Source organism: Eptatretus burgeri, chromosome 8 (genome assembly GCF_056783735.1).
Source record: "Eptatretus burgeri isolate ZD-2024b chromosome 8, Ebu_testis_v1, whole genome shotgun sequence".
Classification (NCBI taxonomy): domain Eukaryota; kingdom Metazoa; phylum Chordata; class Myxini; order Myxiniformes; family Myxinidae; genus Eptatretus; species Eptatretus burgeri.
Window position 1 is genome coordinate 9732507 of NC_140968.1, and position 19767 is coordinate 9752273.

General features: G+C 42.3%; 1 protein-coding gene across 2 annotated transcripts in view; it reads right to left on the bottom strand.

The window, feature by feature from the left end:
* Nucleotides 1-9800: 9800 nt before the first annotated feature.
* The window catches only part of LOC147021065 (neuroplastin-like), an 89293-nt gene continuing 79326 nt past the window's right edge, over nucleotides 9801-19767 (bottom strand). For both annotated transcript variants that reach the window (XM_085890794.1, XM_085890793.1), the window contains exons 6-8: nucleotides 17619-17631; nucleotides 16694-16744; nucleotides 9801-10663 (exon numbers count right to left, since the gene is read on the bottom strand). In XM_085890794.1, coding sequence (XP_085746920.1) covers nucleotides 16702-16744; nucleotides 17619-17631 — 56 coding nt within the window. In that variant the 3' untranslated portion in view covers nucleotides 9801-10663; nucleotides 16694-16701. The remainder of the gene's footprint in view (nucleotides 10664-16693; nucleotides 16745-17618; nucleotides 17632-19767) is intronic.

Sequence of the window (19767 nt, forward strand, 5' to 3'; positions counted from 1 at the left end):
GGGGGGGGGTTGGTTGGATAGAGGGAAGAAAATGGAAATTGAGCAAGACCAGAATAGGCAAAATAACTTGAAGGTCAACAACCTGCATGTAGTTGGCAAAATACTGAGCCTGAAACTCCTGACAAGAGATGCCAACATCACGAAAAGCCTATTATTTGACTGTGTCCATGTGAGCAAGATGGGAAGCAGCTGCGCCAACACACATCGAAGAACCATACACCATAATAATATGGATGAAAGCCTTGCACACCGCCATGAGCTCTGTGTGGCTCAGAATCGACTTGGCTCTGCCGAGAACACCAAGGTATTGGCCAGCATTGGAAGTCAGTTCGGACATTTGATCTGCGCGAGACAGTTTACAACAGTGAGGCAAAGGAGCTCCAGAGACTACACTTATTCTAGGGGATTGGCCAAGAGGTAGGAGGGATAGTGAGGATCAGGGGCTCAACAACCGATCCTTATGGAGGAGCAGAGCAAGAGCGTGGGACCTTCCTGCAGTGAAACTAAAAGACATACTCCAGGTAGTGACCAGTGACATTTTTATTTTTTACAGATCTACGTATCATGAGTGTGATGGACTGTTGTGAACAGGGTAGAGGAATCAGCAAATTTAGACAGAATAGTCTCCAGGGATGGAAGGATGTTGATGTATACCAGGAATAAGGTCGGTCCAAAACTCAGCCGAGTTTCACACTAACCTTAAGAGGTAGCTTGGGAGGTAGAATACCTTCAAGAGTGATCCATTGTTAACATTTCGATCCTTTAGACCCTATAATACCTTTTGACTCAAATACATCTTTGAACCCCTTGAGACCCCAAACGACCACTAAGACCCTTTAGAATCTAAAGACACCGTTGGACTAGCAATACCCTTTAGAACCCCAAGTCCCCATTAGAACCATTTCACCCCGAAGACCCGAACCTTTAAGACCCTTTCGACACCTTTCGACCCCTTCCCCCTGTAGGCCTGCAATACCCTTTGGACCCCAAAGAACTTCACACAGCTCAAGTCCCTTGACTCCCTTTAGACCTCAGACCATAACACCCTTCAGACCCTTTAGACTGCTTGGGCCTTTGACCATTTAGAGCGAGAGACCTTTGGACCACTTTCGATCCTTATCGACACCTTTAGACCACTTAGACATAAGACCTTTTCAACCCCTTAGACCCTTCAAACCCAAACTACTATTGGAACATACCCTGCAGACCTTCAGAGCATCTATAACTTTTTAGACACACACTTCATGAATATCTATAGTCTTTTTGCAAAACACAGACGATACTTTTTTTTTCAGTAAATAATGTGCAAAGCTTGGTATAGCAGCATTCATACTGTAAATGTAGAAACAATAATAATCGTCATCATCATCACCACCGAAAAGTATAGATTGATGATCCAGAAAGAAAGAATATGGAACCCAAAGCTGGCTGTCCAACCAAAATGAACAAATGGGCAAGAAGGACCTTGGGCAGGGAGGTGACCAAGAACCTTGATGGTAGAACCTGCCAAAAGAACAACAGTCTCTGCAGCAGTTCACAAATCTAGGCTTTATGTGAGAGTGGCCAGACGGAAGCCATTCCTGAGAAAAAGGCACGCGACAGCACACCTGGAGTTTGCAAGAAAGCCACATAAAAAAGTAAGCATGAGACAAAATAATCTGTGGTCTGATGAGACAAAAATTGAACTCTTTTTGTAGCCTGAATGCAAAGCACTATATTTGGCGGAAACCGAGCACAGCTGATCAGCCATCTAACACCATCCACACCGTGAAGTATGGTGGTGGAAGCATCATGATATGGGGATGATTTTTCAGCGGCAGGGACTGGAAGACTTGTAAGGATAGAGGGAACAATGAATGGAGCCAAATACAGGGAAATCCTAGAGGATAACCTGCTTCAGAGTGCAAAAGACCTTCGACTATGGTGAAGATTTACGTTTGAACAGGACAATGACCCCAATCATACAGGCAAAGCAACACTGGAATGGCTTCAGAACAAGAACATGAAAGTCCTTGAGTGGCCCAGCCAAATCCCAGACTTGAATCCCATTGAGAATCTGTGCAAAGACTCGAAGCTGTAATTGCTGCCAAAGGCGCTTCTACAAAGTATTGACTCAGGGGGTTGAATACTTATTGATGCAAGATATTTCAGCTGCAATTTTTAATCAATTCTTTTTAATCTCTAAAAATAAATTCCACTTTGACATTATGGGTTATTTTGCGTGTATCAGTGACAATTTAAAAAAAATATATAATTCATTTTAAATTCAGGCTGCAAAAACAAAATGTGACAAAAGGAGGGGTGCGAACACTTCATGAAGGCACTGTGTATAACTGCACAGCACTCCATGAAGTTGACTACAAGGTGCATTCGCCCCTTACCTTTTTTTCTTTTCAGTTGTAGGTTGTCGTTTACATTCAGCCTGGTGTTGGCGCAGTGGTTCGGGCAGCGGCTTGGGATCCAAAAGGTCCTGAGTTCAAGCCCCGTTGGGCCACTGAATTAATACATCAGGGGGTTGACTCAGCCTGTCATCCTTCCGAGGTCAGCGAAATGAGTACCAGTGTACTGAGCCGGTGTATACCCCGGTTAAAATAGGTGTACCATCTCCGTGTCGTAAGAGGCGACCAGGGTTGCGTCAGGAAGAGCATCCGGCATAAAACGTGTGCCAAATCACTATGCGGATCATACGGATGATCCGCTGTGGCGACCCCTAACGGGAGCAGCCGAAAGAAGAAGAAGAGAGAGTTGTCGCTTACATTCATCATTAACTGTTGTTATACAGTGCTGTAGCATTATGGTGTGCGACGTGTGTGTGTGTGTGTGTGTGTGTGTGTGTGTGTGTGTGTGTGTGTGTGTGTGTGTGTGTGTGTGTGTGTGTGTGTGTGTGTGTATATTAAAACAACTAATCAGATATGTGATAACACAGGGAGCTACAGTTAGCAGATTAGAACAAGTTTTCTTTAAGATCATTAAATGACACCAAATACAATGTGCGAAAAAAAATACGAATTGTAAAAAATATTATTAACAAGATATTTACATAAATATATGATTAAAATTATATATGGAAACCATTTAAACCCATTTCAGTGGCTGCCAGGAGACAAGGGAGCAGGTAAAAAAAAAAAAAAACGTTTATAAATAACCGTTTGAATGTACAGTATGAACAACAATTTGATCCAGAGGTGAGTGAGGTGGTCGTGCTTGTTTGGGGACGTGTTTTATTTAAGGTAAGATGTGCATGATTTGATGCATTATCATATAATGGAATGTGTGATGGGAGTTGTAACTATTTGATAATACATTAAAGCCTCTTGCGAGTGAAGTCCGTTTCGTGATGTTACATTGATGAGTTGACTGACTGCCTGGATGCAACTAAGGTTGTGAATCTACTGATGTGGATCCATGACTAAGGTTGTGGATCCACCGTTTGGAGAGGTTCTGGGCTGAAAGGAACTAAATCTTGAGGAAGAGCGGTGCCCAGCTTATGATAATAAATGTGCGTTCGGGAAACCATTCATTTGCTTACAGGTTAAGGTTGTTACTTTAGGTAAGGGAACTGTGTTTTGAGGTTAACATCATTTACACCAATCCATGAAATTATATTTTAGGAATAGCCGATACTGCACAATTGATTGTGTGCGTGTGTGCATGTTATTGGTTATCTCCATATGTGGGTCTCAGAAGGTGGACCGGAGTCCTCCCAGGTCTCAATGTATCATTAGAATTAGTGAAGATACAAATCCGGATCCAGATAAAATAATTTTTAAGGGATCCTTCATCATTGAGAGATGGGGCCAAAAACGATCTATAGCATATCTCAAAAAAGTTGTGGCCGAGTTATGACAAAACTGGGTGGACGAGTTGGTTAGGTGACAAGAACAAGCCGATTAGGTTTTGGTTGAGGTCCGGATCCAGATCCGGCCCATTAGTGATTGTATGTGTGTGGTGGGGGATGTAAACTGTCCAGCCTGGCGCAGAGGTATGCACTCTACCGAGTGCTGTTCTTGTCCTTAAGGTTTTCTTCTGAGGGCTCTTTTCAGGATCCTCACGGAGCTCCGGACAGCCTCCGACTGTTGTTTGTTTGTAGCAATATCCCCAGGGGATGGTTTATAAGATCTCCGTGAGGTTCTTCCATCGCTCCAACTATCACTGCTACAATTTCGGCACTCTTCAACTTTCAGGATCTTTTGACTTTATTGTTGAGATCTTGGTATTTAGTCATCTTCTTGATATCTGCATTATTTAGGCCAAAATCACTTGGTGCTGACATCTCAATTAGCAATGGAGTTTTTTTTTCTTTTGTACCCAAGTACTTTATCTGGTCGCAATGCATTGTTTTCTATGTTCAAGCTCGATGGGATCACCAGGTCCTTCGTGAGCATTACACTTGTTTTCAGTGATCGCTTCTGGTTCATGTTTCCAAGTTTTCTGAAATTGGGATATTGAGATTTTTTGCAGATGTACCAGTGGATTATAGATACGTACAGGATTGTGTCCCTAGCCAATGAAACCGTCTCAGAAACCTTATACAGCTGGACAATGCACAGAGGATCATCCATTCAAAACTACTCTACTCTCCTCTCACCCTGTCCCAATGGAGATTGGAGTGCCTCAAAGCAGTTCCTTGTGGGTGGCAGTTTGGCTGCCGGGGTAGCTATCTTTTCTTGGAAGCGTGGCTTTTCCACTGATGCTGTGCCCCTCTACCAGTACACTGGTACTCATTTCGCCGACCTCAGAATGATGACAGGCTGAGTTAATCCCACATGGTGTTAATTCAACAGCCAACGGAGATCAAACTCAGGTCGCCAAGATCCTAAAGGCCCTGTCACACCTTGACGATTTAGCCAGCATATGCCGACGTATGAAAAATTTGTCTAAAACGCTGGCACACGTCGTAGTATGCCGAGCTGTTAGACAAATTTTCCATGCTTGAAATTTTCGACATATGTCAGCGTATGACTCACACGTTCCACATAACGCTGGCCATAAGTTGAGGCACGTTACGCGATCGTTGACACACGTTACTTGTAAGTTACTCATAAGTCGAAACACGTCGAGGTAATGGTTAGCGTCAGTGTTCCAAACTCCGTTTTTTTTTTTTTTCTTCGGCATGACGGTGATGTTGACACTTCGATTTCTCGTGCGGTTATAATATAATATAATTAATAGGCTGCCGCTCAACGATTTAAATCATAACCGCACTAGAAATCGAAGTGTCAACATCACCGTCATACCGAAAGGGGAAAAAAAAAACAAAAAAAAAACAGGGAGTCTGGAACACTGACGCTAACCATTACCTCGACGCGTTTCGACTTATGAGTAACTTACAAGTAACGTGTGTCAACGATCGCGTAACGTGCCTACAACTTATGGCCAGTGTATGCGGAACGTGTGTCATATGCTGGATACGTCGAAAAATTTTCAACATGCTGAAAATTTGTCGACGTACTCGGCGTACTACGACGTATGCCAGCGTGCTTCAGCGTGCTATTAACGTATACAAAACTTACTCATAACGTATTCGACGTGTGCCAGCGTATTCGGCAAATTTTTTGTACGTCAGCATACGCTGGCTAAAACGTCAAGGTGTGACAGCAGCTTGACACTTCGATGTCGAGTGCGGTTACGATTTGAATCGTTGAGCCGCAGCCTATTAATAGCCTACGCCACGTGATCGTCGGCGATATGCTGCCGCGTGCTATGCATAAGTTAGACTATCGTTGGGCATAGGTTGTGAACGCCGACAACACGCTCAGCATTTGTTGATACAAGTCATCCATATGTTATCGAAACGTTCTGTGTACGTTACTAATACGTTATGCATACGCCCAACTCGTTCTGAATACGTCCAAAACTGGAAAAAAAAAACATCAATAGTTCAGCGTACGCCAGCGTTTTACATACATTTTGATATCTTGCCATACGCTGGCTAAAACGTCAAGGTGTGACAGGGCCCTAAGGGAGCCACCTTTCCCACAAAGCCAACAACAGGCTTATTCCCAATGCAGTGTTCCTCATATACACAAATTACTCCTCCAATGCTCTGGAAAATGCTCTTCTATTTTTTTTTGGATGAGTGGTAAAAAATAAAGGGGTCTGTGGGGGGGGGGAGGGGAGCGGGGGTGAACAGTATGAACTCATTAATCTATGTTGTTGTACAGTAACTCATCATACTGGGAAGCAGATATAGCAGCTGTGTCACTCTTCCTGATTTGGAATCGATTCGATGCTGCAGTGATAAATGGAACACAGCTTTCAATCCTGGTAAACCTCAGTGTCACCATGTTACTCTGGAACGATCATCAAACTAATCTAACTGTATCTCCCTGGTCATTGGAAGAGATTCAGTATTTGGTCACTTCTGCTGGAAAAGGTTCAGTATCTTGAGTGTTCATCAGCCACACTACCTGGGTTGACCACATCGCAAAGCCAGACTCAAAAGCCAATCACTTACGGGGCATCCTCCAATGTTCCAAATCAAAACGCACACATGAGAAGGCCTTTACCCGTAGCTCAATGGAGTCCTGCTCACCCTTATGGGATGGCACCTTCGCTTCACAACTATCCTTCCGGGCTTCTGTGGAATCCAATGCTCTCAACCTAATGCAATCCTTTTACTTGCATATAACTGTGCTCTCCCTTCTTCCTGTTCATTCTTTCCCTGACTTGTGACAAACTGTGGCACCCACCATCAGTACACTGCATTTTTACACTGTTACCTTGCTCTTTCATAAAATAAATGATAAAATATCAACTTGAAAGCAGCACTCGTGTAGCCATCTTAGCATGTATACACAGTGGGGAACAAAACTGGCGCACGCGCACACGCACACACACCCTGCGTCATCCATTACTAAGAAGGTTGAGAAAATTAGAGCAAGAAAAATGAGAGTAAGAGGAGGTAGGAAGAGTAACTTTCCTAACTTTGACTGGACTGTGCAAAGCTGTGAAAAGTTGACCTCGAGGCACGAAGCAACGGAGAGCTGGGCTCACTTGATGCACACACATTTTATAAACTTATGACAAAAATGGGGAAATATATTTGTTATGTAAACAGATGTGGTGGAAATTTTGACCCCTCACTCTACATACTTTTCAATACTGGTTTTACTCTTCTGAACATGGACAACACCATGACCTCTACTCAGGGATAGATCCTCAGATCGCGTTTGATATTTCAACACGTGGACACATTGGACAGTGGAGGAGCTAAATGATAGAGGGCATCAGGTGCAGAATGACAGAGGATGAAAGGGGAAAGAAGGTGTCAAAATCATTGCAATGATTGGATGAGTGACAGAGGAAAGAGGCGGGGGGGACGGGGGGGTTGACAAGAGAGAACAGGGGTGACCCTTAAAATATAATAGGGTAACTTGATGTGGGACTCTGGAGGAAGCATGTGACCTCAGTGGGATTGGGGAGGGATGGAGGAAGGAGAGAGCAGTGGAAGTGAGGTTAAAAGTGAGTCGATAGGAAAAAATAAAAATTAAACGAGATATCTGTGATTGCCAAGGGTTAGCCTACCCTAACTTACCCTTGGTGAATGCCTGTGACTTACCTTTGGTCAACGATCCAATGATGGCATATTTTGTTCAAACCGCTGTACGACCTTCACCTTCGACATTTAGGGATCGAGTGTAAGTTAAAGAAAATGTGTCGCCATCTACAATCAATTGATAAAAATCGGAAGAAAATTATTTAAGTCAAAAAGGTGTTTTTTTTATCAATTTGGTCATCATCTGAGAAATGTATGTCAAGGACACAAATCAAATATAAGGTGGACAATTTCAGTGCAGGTACACTGGTATGATGCGAGAACATTTTGGAAGGCAAGCGGTCTGAGATTCCGCATTGGCAAAATTAAATGATGACAAAAGACACCTTACCTTTTTCAGACCGCCATTTGATGTTGACCTTTAACCCGGAGGGCTATGATGCAAATTAAACTTAAATGCGCCTTGCTCTAAGCTCTATAGAGGGAAAATCATTCTGATCGTACAAGCCTTGGTCGATTTTTGGTGATAAATGTGAAAATGTCTGCAATTGCCATGACCTTGCAATGTAGGTCAAGGTCAAAAAGTCAACCCTACATACTTTTTATTCCCATTGATGCAATATTTCATTTCAAAAGTCCAAGCTGTCTCTGAAATACAGCTCAGAAATTGGGAGTAAAAAGGGAGTCCACCATTATACACCTGTCCACTATCGATGACAAAAACAGGGAGAAAAACCTAAATGTTGGTTTAATATTCTTAGGGGTGGAAGACCTTAACCTTTAACCCACAGGGGTATGATGTAAATCAAGTGTAAATGTGACTTACTCTGGGCTATCGAGAAAGGACAATTTCATTATTATCGGACAAACTTTAATACGCCTGGTGTTGGCTTAATGGTTAGGTGGTGGGCTTGGGATCCTAGGATCCTGAGTTCAAATCCCACATGGCTGTTGAATTAATACCAGGTGGGGTTAACTCGGCCTGTCATCCTTCCGAGGTTGGCAAAATGAGTGCCAGCATGCTGGTATACTGTGTCGGAGTGGCGACCTGTCCAGGATTGTGCCCAATAGCCAAGGAGACTGCTTCGGCAGCACCAACGCTCTGCACAGAGTATGGTCCCAATGGATGGATGGATGGACAAACTTTAGTCAAGTTATGGTAAAAATGTATATAATTAGGTCATGGCCTTAAAAATCAGGTCAAGGTAAAAAAAAAAGAAAAGAAAAAAAAAAGTCAGCTCCACATACTTTCTATTCCCATTAATGATGCAAAATTTCATTGCGAAAGTCCCTGCCGACTTCGAGATACAGCTTGGAAATTGAGTGCGCAAGAAGAAAAAAAAAACCTATATGGTGGTTTAGTACTCCTTGGGGTCAAAGAAACTCGGAGGGGCCATTAAAAACTGGGAGCACTAATTGTTGAAACAAAATCTACAACAGCTTTTTGCCTTCCCCTATTCTGCAGGGGGAAGCTAAATAAAGAGCGTTTTGTGGAGGATCTGAGCCTTGCCTTGCTGGGTATGAAACAAACTAGTTAGTGGTGCATTCATGATCGAACATTGATCTTCCCAACTACGTCAACTCGTTTTTTTGGCGAACTCTTTTTCTTAATTTCCTAAAGTAAAGGTAACAGCAAAATAGTTGAAACGATAATAAACTACCTGAAACATATTGAAAGCAAGACAATGACAATGTAGACTGAAATAAAGACATAAATAATATAGCAATCACCGTCTTCACTCATGAGAAGATACAAGTTTAGTTTGGTCCATGCTGTGTTAAATACTCCTTTGGCAACTGTTGCTTTCAGGTTACATTATTGGTTTGACAAACATGCCCACACAGCACTCATATCGGCCCATTCGTGGTTTCAAGGTGGCTCTTCCGGATTTTTGACAGCCTGTACCTGCCTGGTTTCAGATATCCAACAGCTTGACGAAAACTCACAATGTTCACATATGTGGGCTAATACCTCGTCTCATTTAGCAAGTTCGAGGCTGGAACTATTTCGAGCTCAACCCAAAGTCCATATTTCGCATTGGCAGAGTACCAGAGCAGGATGGTCCAGCAGGTGTGGAAGAGTCATTATGTTGGCTTGGAATCGGCGAGTGCAGGATTCTGGCAAGTCGATATGCCACAAATCTGGTATGAACCAACAGAGAACTCACTGGTGATGACAACATACAGGTTTGAGTGAACTTTTGAGTTTGGCTCATCTCCAAATGAAGCATACATCTCTGTGCACACACAAACTTATAAGAGCAGTAAACAAAAGTACAAAAAAAAAAATCTTCATACACCATTAGGGAAGGGAGATTTATTCCAATTGAAGGTGAGAGTTGGGTGAAGACAAATATTGGCCAAAAAGTTTCAGAATTACACTGAAAAGCAGATCTGCACTGTATGGTGTTGTGATTATATTACAATTGCACTGATAATAAGATTTAAAAAAAAACAAAAAACATGAAATTCACTGGCAAAAAAAGAACAGCTGTTACTATTGTACCAAAAGTGAAATGAAGTGTTGAAGCAATTACACTAACAGCAAGGTAATGTCATTAACTTTTAATGTCATCTAGTTCCTTAATAAATGAAATTACATCCAGATAAGCCTGTACATCTTTAAAATGATATCGCAATCATTACACCCACCCCCTTACACACATCCCCTCTCTACCCCGATTCCCATACTTCTCCACTTCCCCTTGACAATTCCCAGTTCCATTTCACCATCTATCCCTCTCTATCCCTCCACTCACTTCCATGACATCAAACATCCTTACATTATTCATTCACCATTCACCAATTCGCTCCCCCCCCCACCCCACCCCTAATATCCCATCTCGTACTTTAAATAATACAACCCAAAATCTTCAAAGATAAACATGCACAATAACATACAGACATCGTGTGGCATGCACTAATGAATCAAGGGATTTCATTCGCACAATAACGAAACTGCAAACCATGAAAATTTCTAAAGCCAAACACAAACATCCTACCTCATCTGATGGAGAACAGAACAAGAAGCTGGATTAAAGGAGTGTGAAGGGATTAACAAATAAACAGCAGCATGTGCACAAAAAGTTATACTCGTAGTGGTGATGGACACATGCTCGTCATGATGATGCAGCTCCATTTCATTTGTATTTCGTGCCAACAGAACTTGAAAAAAAAATCACAAGAAAGTGTTTGTATTAATCAATTATTTTCTCTTTGCATCGCATCACAAATCAAGCAAGAAAAAAAGAGCAGAGATTGCAGACCCTCACCAGGACTTGTTATGCGTGGTGGTTTGGTGTCGTGTATTATGTAATTAATAAGAGACATAATTTGAACTGCCACTTTATAAGTGCTGGCAGTGATGACCGGGTCCCAAGACATTCCGCTTTGATCGGACACCTTACCCTGACCCATGACATCATAATTATTCAATTGAATTCAGAATGGGATTAAAATAAATTAAAATCAAATGGACCAAATGTACCAAATCGGTACATTCCTGCATTGGAGTAATTAGAAGGTACACGAACAAGCAAAAAAGTAAAGATGAAGTCATAAGGAGGAACCTGGATAGGATTTACATTTCAGCTGCCACTCCTCTACCCTAAAACCCATCCAGAAACAGCCAAGTGAGCCTTATTCAAAATAAATAAATAAATCAGCAATCAAAAAGTACCCAGATCAGAAAAAAAAAAATAAACAATTCTGGCTGCCAGACCAAGCGTCCGATCAGGTTGAAATTTAAATTATGTATTCCCCATCATGACTCGATCATAATTGTGAAGTTTCACGTTGATTGATTAAGCGGTTCAAGAGAAAGAATTGTTAAAAGATTTTTGCTCAATCTAATATGGCTGCCAGACCACATGACTCATCAAATATTCGTGAATACCCTGGTTCCCCTCAATATGTCCAGCCGTTCTGGAGAAGAAGATTTTTATACGTTTTAGGGTTAATCCAATATGGCTGCCAAACAATGTGACCTATAACATCATATGTGGGAACCTTCTGGTCCTCACGGATAGGCGGTCATACGTGTAAAGTTTCGCTTCGATCTGTTGAACCACTGCAGAGGAAGATTTTTGAAGTTTAAAAAAATATATATATATATGGCTGCCGATTCACGTGACGATGACGTCATCAATTCATTTTTTTTTGTGAACCAATTTATCCCGAGATGACCCTCAAAAATTTTCATACTGATCAGATGTAGCATTCTACATATGCAATTATGACGTCATGACAAAGGCACCTGTGACATCATTAAAAAAAACAAGGACAAATGTGTCCAAGAGCAGCGTCCTAAAGGTTTTGTTGGCTAAAAATTAATTTTTTTTTTAAAAACAACAACAACAACAACAACCGATATTTCGTCATGTGCCTTGATTAAGCCAACAGCGAAACCCGTCATAATGTATTTACGTATTTACGATATATTGTGTATTTACGACATTACAATACGATAAATGGAATAATCTTTAAATAGTAATGTGAACTTTTCGAAACTTTAAAGCAAATGTCCGAATATATTTAAAAGTTCATGATAGACGCTCTCAAAATGCACCGTCTATGTGAGGATGTGTACATGTGCTCAGTATTTAAGGAGATCCGGATCTTGTATATACAAGAGCCGAGTCCGAGAGATTAAGGTTTTGTCAGAAGAAGAACAAGAAGAACAAGAAGAACAAGAACAAGAAGAACAAGAACAAGAAGAAGAAGAACAACAACAACGCCGAGCTCTCCATGAGCAGCGTCCGCTATGCGAGACGCTGCTAAAAACATATTCCCCATGAGTCGTACTTGCCATGTGCCAAGTTTCAATTTTTTCATTGGTGCGGTTTCATTAAGAGGTCCAAAGTTTTTTCTGTTTTTTCCAACGGAGCTGCCACACCACGTGACCTACAACGTCATAATTGTCACTAAAACATTCTACATGAGTAGTCTCTCCTATGGTGAAAATTTTGTCTCAATCCGACAAGCGGTTGCAGAAAAAAACACTAAAGTTCTGTGCGGACAGACAGACAAACAAACCCAAATGCCATACCGTCTCCTCCGGTGAGGGTAACAAACAAGAAAAAAAAACAACGTGCAGAGCACAATACTTGCAAAATCCCCCCCCAAAATCCATCTGCCAATCTTTTGCTCAATCTATGCAAGTATCAATACTTTCCTGGATCTGATCACCACCCAGTCTGCAATCCACCTTACCTCAAAATTTGGAAAGCTTACTCTTCACCCCACTATCCAAATCGTTGATGTGATTAATGAATAATAATGGGCTGAGTACTGATCCCAGAGGTACCCCACTACTTACATCCTCCCAGCAAGACGTCCTCCTACTCACAGTCACTTTTTGCTTCCTTTCCAATCCAATTAGCTACCTGACCAGCCACTCCACAAGCCTTCACCTTGGCTAACAACCTCCTATTTAGTACTTTATCAAATGCTTTCTTAAAGTCTCGATATACTAAGTCCACTGCCATTCCGTCATCCACCCAATCAGAAGATGGCTATATGTCGTTTTTGACATCAGATGGCTATATGGCGATTTTGGCTTCATCCCTCAATGGTGAGGAATCACTTTAAAAATTATAGTATCCAGATCGGGATTCGGATTCTGACCAAAAATGTGCATTGCTGTCCTTGGGTGGTCAACCTACAGACAAAAAAAAATTCAGAACGATTGCTTGAAAACTGTGGACAAAAATCGTGTGACTGACAGACAGACAGACGTACTGAACAAAATTATTTTGTCACGTAATACAGACAGACAGATGGGGGTAAAAATGCAACCCCACGCATCTTCGATGGTGGAGGTACCTAAAACGACACTCGGTAGAGTGCATACCTCCGCCAGGACGAACAGTTTACGTTTTATCCCACCAATTGGCTGGATCTGCATCCGGATCTTCACCAAACCTCATCAATTCTTCCTTGTCACACACCCAACCTGTCCACCAAGTTTCGTCCCAATCCGTCCACAAATTTTTGAGATATCCTGCTCACAGACAGACTACCAGACAGGGGTGAAAACAATCTCTGTCCACTTTTGGTGGCGGAGGTAAGTAAAAAGTATTAACTGGCTACAAGCCCCTGTAAGTTTGCGGTACATATTCAAATTCATTTATAAATACATGATGGACCAAGCTGGTTGGATGCAAGAATACCTGAGAAAAGTGCTCAGTCAGGCTTTCCTGCCCATTATCATAATTTCTACGTGGGTGCAAGTGACCGGTGCTACCTTCGATAAATTGCATGCTGCCGAAGACAACACATTTGAAATGGCCCATTATAAATATGCAACCTACAGGATACCACTGGAATTGTTCCAGTGCCACGAGTTCCACCACGGTTATCGCCTTGTGCCATTTGACGGTCAGGCATGCTCCGACGCAAGACGTGGACACTTGGAAAGGAAACCTCCAGGCGTGTCATATATCCACACAACATCAGGAATCTCTTGCCTGTGACAGACCATCTTGGAACACTTGTGTTAAAACTGGAACAGACGCTTTTGACAGAGATTGGAAAGAGAATCTGTAGCTGATGCGTGAACGTTCTCAAAGTACCAAAGCAGCAACAGTCCAATTCATCGCAAGGTCTTCTTCGTCGCTGGTGATGAATGAGATATATGGATGTGTTGTACTTGGAAATCACAACGATGAAATATTTTCCAAAAAAAATCCAGCCATGGGAATGATGATGACGACGACGACGACTTCACAAAGCATTGGTGCTTCTGAAAGAGTTTCTTGGCAAGGGTTATGCTGGGTGTGGTTTGCCATTGCCTTCCCAGCAGTCAGTCAGGGAAGGAATTTGTAATGTATTCAGAGTGCCGGTGATAGCTCGACTACTCATAAAGAGGAACGCCGTGGGTTCTTAAACATCCCACTATTGCTGGCAGAGGGGACGTCCAGTTTAACATCCATCCGAGGGACGGCACACACATTGATGAATCGCCCTGCCCGCAAAACTCCAGGATGACACTTTATAGTTGGGTCGAGATTCAAATCCAGGCTAGACTGGTCATAGGCAAGTGCGGAAACCTCTGATATCCTGCCAGCCTACTGGACGACAGGAAGCCATCTTTAAAACAAGAAATGTCAAATATAAAGATCAAAAATAAATAATAAATAATAAATAAAAAACAAAAGCTTTGAGGCTTTATTACTTTGATCATACATGCAAACCTATTCATATTCTGGTTGAAGAAGATGAGCACATCGATTTGTGCACTCCATAAACAACTTATGTGATGTCAGTGGAACCAAATTTAAACTGCTATGGAAAACAAAATGGTGACGACACCAGTCTACAAACGATCACAGACAGGTTTACATTGGCAGGAAGGGCCTTAATAACGTGTGGCCACCATTGACCCCATTACAAGCTTGTGCTCGTCTCGTCGTCGACCAAATCAGACGAGGTCGCTCATTGCGGGACGTTGTGTCATTCTTCAAACCAGGGCCGCTCCCAGTTGATCACGAGAACGTGGGAGGCATGACGACTGCACACAGACTCTCCGAGGATGTCCCAGACACGTTCAATGAAATTTAAATTGGGGCAAATGATGTGGTCCTGAAGTGGAGCATTGATGACATCTGCACAGTGTGGATGGGTGTGGTCATGTGTAAAGATCAAGTTGGAATCTTGTCGTTGGGCAAGAGGATCAACGACGGGCACAATAATCTCATCCCCGTGTCGGACACAGTCATCACGCATCAGGATGACAAGATCAGTTTGTCAACAAACTTGAATGTCAGACAACACTATGAGGCTGCTCCCACCAATCTGATCTTGCTGTCTAATGGCACACATAGAAAAATATATGTGTCTAATGGCACATACTAACCACGTAGTCTCCAGACTCGAGCACTTCGATTCAACGTCCTGGCAGAATCGAAGCTTATCGGTGGAAAGAACATGGTGTCCATGGTTCACCTTCGAATTGTGACGTCGCGTCGCCCAATACACAAAGCTGCCGTCAATCGTGCTGCGTTCGAGAGGGATGCGGATCAGTGGTTTTAAGGATCACATACCACGAGCACGAAGCCTACTTTGAACTGTTTGGGAAATTTTGTAGTCGACTTGATCTTTGCAGATCATTTTGGAGAGACTGTGCTCCGGAAACGAAATTCCTTCCGGCAAATGACGAGACGACGATCCTCACGAGGGGTTGCGATCCTTGGCATACCTGAACGAGGTCTCTCCTTGAAATGTTCGATGCGGCTGTAACGTGACACTGTGAGGAACATCGCATTGGAGAGCCACGGCGGTCCGAGTCATCCCACACGAACCGTTCCCCCGATGGCACAAATCAACTCATTCGCGTTAAATGACGCTTCGTTCGAAAAACGACTTGTGTCAACATGGGTGGCCAATTTACAGAGGGTATAAACATGGGCCATGCACACACGTGTAAGCAAATTATTTGGGAAATGTGCGATTTGAATGATAATTTCAAGGATCGTTCCTCAATAACCATGGTTTGCGCACACATTACTGGGACATTGCCGAACTGTGAATCCACAGTTTAATAGTTGTTAATCTCTTACGGCAAGTATATCCATTCTTCAGTGAACGTATTCATTTGGAAGTAAATAAATAAATAAATAAATGCTCCAAGCACCTCCAACTGAAAGGATACACACTGTGCGGTTATTATCCTATATTTCTGTAGAAACAGCCCCCAGCAGTTTTAAAGCATGGTTCTCGATGCATTCCACTGAGACTTGCAAAGTGGGGATAAAAACAAAGCGGGCAAATGCTAGCCACAGATATTTTTTCTCCCCCGCTGCAAACCAAGCAGGTTGCCAAATAACTTGCTGCCCAATCCAATTAGCCAGGCTGCCGGCAACACACAGCAGGCTGTCCCTGTCACACACGCACTCCAAGCAGATGTCTGTCCCGGCAAACAAATCAAGTCAGAGGTGAGTTCTGATGCCACTTCACCCGTGTTAACGAAGCACTTTCTAAAGCGTCTGGCGTAAGAATGTAACGGAACATCTGCAACGAGCCATTACATCGGCTCAGCAGATCAAATGTCAAAGAAGGCGACGACTCTCGAGCACTCTCACAGATAAATGCCTGTCTGCCTATCTTCCACTTCTGCACAACTTCACTCACTGTCGTCCCCACCCCCACCACCCACACTCCCAAACCAACTTCAATGCATCTTCAGTGAACCCTTACCCAGAGATTCAGGTCGACTTGCGCTTGTGGTTATTCGTCGAGTTGCTCTTCCTGCAGAGGAAAAATAAATAAAGGTTAATTCAATGAGATTTTGCGCAAAATGCAACACAAGTCCTGCTATTGTTATTACAAGGACATGCTAAAAAGCAATACCTCCTATTATCTTTCTTCAAAACAGGTAAAGATGTTCGAATGAAACAAAACTCAGTCCGCACATTCGTTCTTCCTGCAACACTGCGTGCGAAGTTTCGTGATTCTGACGCTAGTCGGCTCGGTGCTACGTGAGTCAAGATTGGCAGAGGGGCAGCGTGACATTGACAATGCTGTGAAATGTGAAGTGCTGGATATGAGAGTCGGGATGAATGACTGGATACGAGATGATCGGACCTGAGGGTTGGGTGCACCATCACAACCCTGAGAGTGAGAGTCGGTCAACGGAGTACCTCCGCGAAAGGACTCGGCTCCGTAAGATTTCCATCTCTTCCCCAAGCTTGAGGAACACCTTCGTCGAGAATATTTTTTCCCTCCGTCGATGATGTCAAGGAGATGTGAAGGTGATTACGTAAACAAAGGAATACGCACCATGGGAGAATAAAGACTGATGTTGGTGTCTGCATTTGTTTCGTTCGACTATCTTGCGATGAGAATTGGAGGAATCACTTTTAAGCACGGCCTCGCGTGTGTCCAAAAGAATAATTATGCAAAATTCGTGCACGGCGATTGTAAAAACCTGCAAAATGGAAATGCCAAAAGCTTTCAGGAACCTTTGTGAAAGCAACACTGTTATTAAGAGTTCACATTATTTAAAAAAAAAAAAGGCATTGTTATAAGCATGTCACTCAATTTCAACAAAAGCCAAGTAGCAGATCTACTCGCACAATGAAAACCAAACCTCCAACGTTTACAAGATCACATCGGTACTTACAGTGGTTCGTCATCTGCGTTGCAGGACAGGCCAGGAAACCGGAGGGAAAGGGAAGGGTTCAAAGAAAGAAAAGAAAATTAAAAGGGACCATGGTTCATGAATCACATCATTGCAGCACTTTAGGTCAGTGATGCGCTCTACAATAATCATCTGGAAGTCCACGACCAAGGTTTCCAGAAAATGTCGAATGCCGTGATACCGTGCCCGTCAAGCGAAGGAACAAGGCAACCCAAAGGAAATCAATTGATCTGTGCAAACAGTGATATTGCTTTCAGCTCGATCACTAACAAACATAGAATCGGTGTCACGTCACATTGGCAATTACATCGCTTGTGGCGACACCTGGTGGCACATCACATTATCAGTCTCTGGGTGCAATTGCATAAAATTATATATACTAGTACGGGCCCGTAGGTGCGTAAACGACGACTGGATTGGGGCATTATTTCAATTATATTGGACCAACCGTATCATAAATGGCCATAACTTGGGAAACATACTCAGGTCCCCAGCGTCAATTGTGACGTCATATCAAATGAAGAAGAATTGTGTTGAAGAATTGCCCCCTCTCTCTCCCCCCTATCCCTCCCCTATTCTCGCTCGCCCTCTCTCCCCCCTCCTCTCTCGCCCCCCCTCTCTGCCCCTTTGTCTCGCCCTTCCTCTCTCGCCCCTCTCTCTCTCTCGCTCCCACTCTCATCCCCCCCGTCTTATCTCTCTCGCAGATATTGGTCGACAGATAAATGGCCGTAACTTGGGAACCGCTCGTCCGATTAATATCAAACCTTGAAAAGGCACATCCGCGGGTCCCCAGCAATATTCCTGGCAAGTTTCAATCAGATCGGACCGCCAATCGTGCAAAAAAAATATAGAAAATTTTTTTAAAATAAATAAACATTAATTGTGACGTCATTCGTGATGTCATAGCACCGTGTCTTGTCATTGGTCGACAGATAAATGGCCGTAACTTGGGAACTGCTTGTCCGATTAATATCAAACCTTGAAAAGGCACATCAGCGGGTCCCCAGCAATATTCCTGGCAAGTTTCAATCAGATCGGACCATCAATCGTGCAAATAAAATAAAAAATAATAAATAAATAAACATTAATTGTGACGTCATTCGTGATGTCATAGCACCGTGTCTTGTCATTGGTCGACAGAAAAATGGCCGTAACTTGGGAACTGCTCGTCCGATTGATATCAATCCTCGAAAAGGCACATCTGCGGGGCCCTGGCAATATTCCTGGCAAGTTTCAATCAAATCGGACTGGTGGTTGTCGAGAAACAGCGGTCGCAGACAGACAGACAGACAGACAGACACACACACACAGAGATTGCTGGAATATACATATATATATATATATATATATATATATATATATATATATATATATATATATATATATATATATATATATATATATATATATTAGGGTGGTCCAAAAAAGTCGAAAAAAATAGAATGTTGCTCCACAAGCTTAAAATTATTCCACTATGATTCAATAATGCCCATAAAATAATTTAAGTTGATCGGAGGTGATTTAGAGGTCGCTCCATATGACGACTTTTAGTTTCATGAGTTGGTGAAATTAGTTTCATGATAAATCTTGTTTTAGGTCATGTTTTCGAAATGGTAGTGAATTCAACGTCGGTGCAGTCATTTCTTAGAGTAAATCGGCCCCATAGAGTTCGAAAATGCACTTCATTTCCACCTCGGACATCCAGAAGTACCCGTAATCGTACCTGACCTAATTTATTCAAGTTCCTAATTATGAGACTAAAATTCCTAATCCTAATATAAAACATACCCTAATTTATTCAAGTCGTGAGACTAAAAGTCATCATATGGAGCGACCTCTATATCACCTCCCAGCAAGCTAAAAAAAAATCATGCACGTTATTGGATCATATTAGAATAATTTTAAGCTTGTGGAGCAACATTCTATTTTTTTCGACTTTTTTTGGACCACCCTCATCATATATATATATATATATATATATATATATATATATATATATATATATATATATATATATATATATATATATATATATATATATATATATATATATATATATATATATATATATATATATATATATATATACAGTCAAAGCTCGTTACTATGCCACCCGTCGGGACGAGCAAAA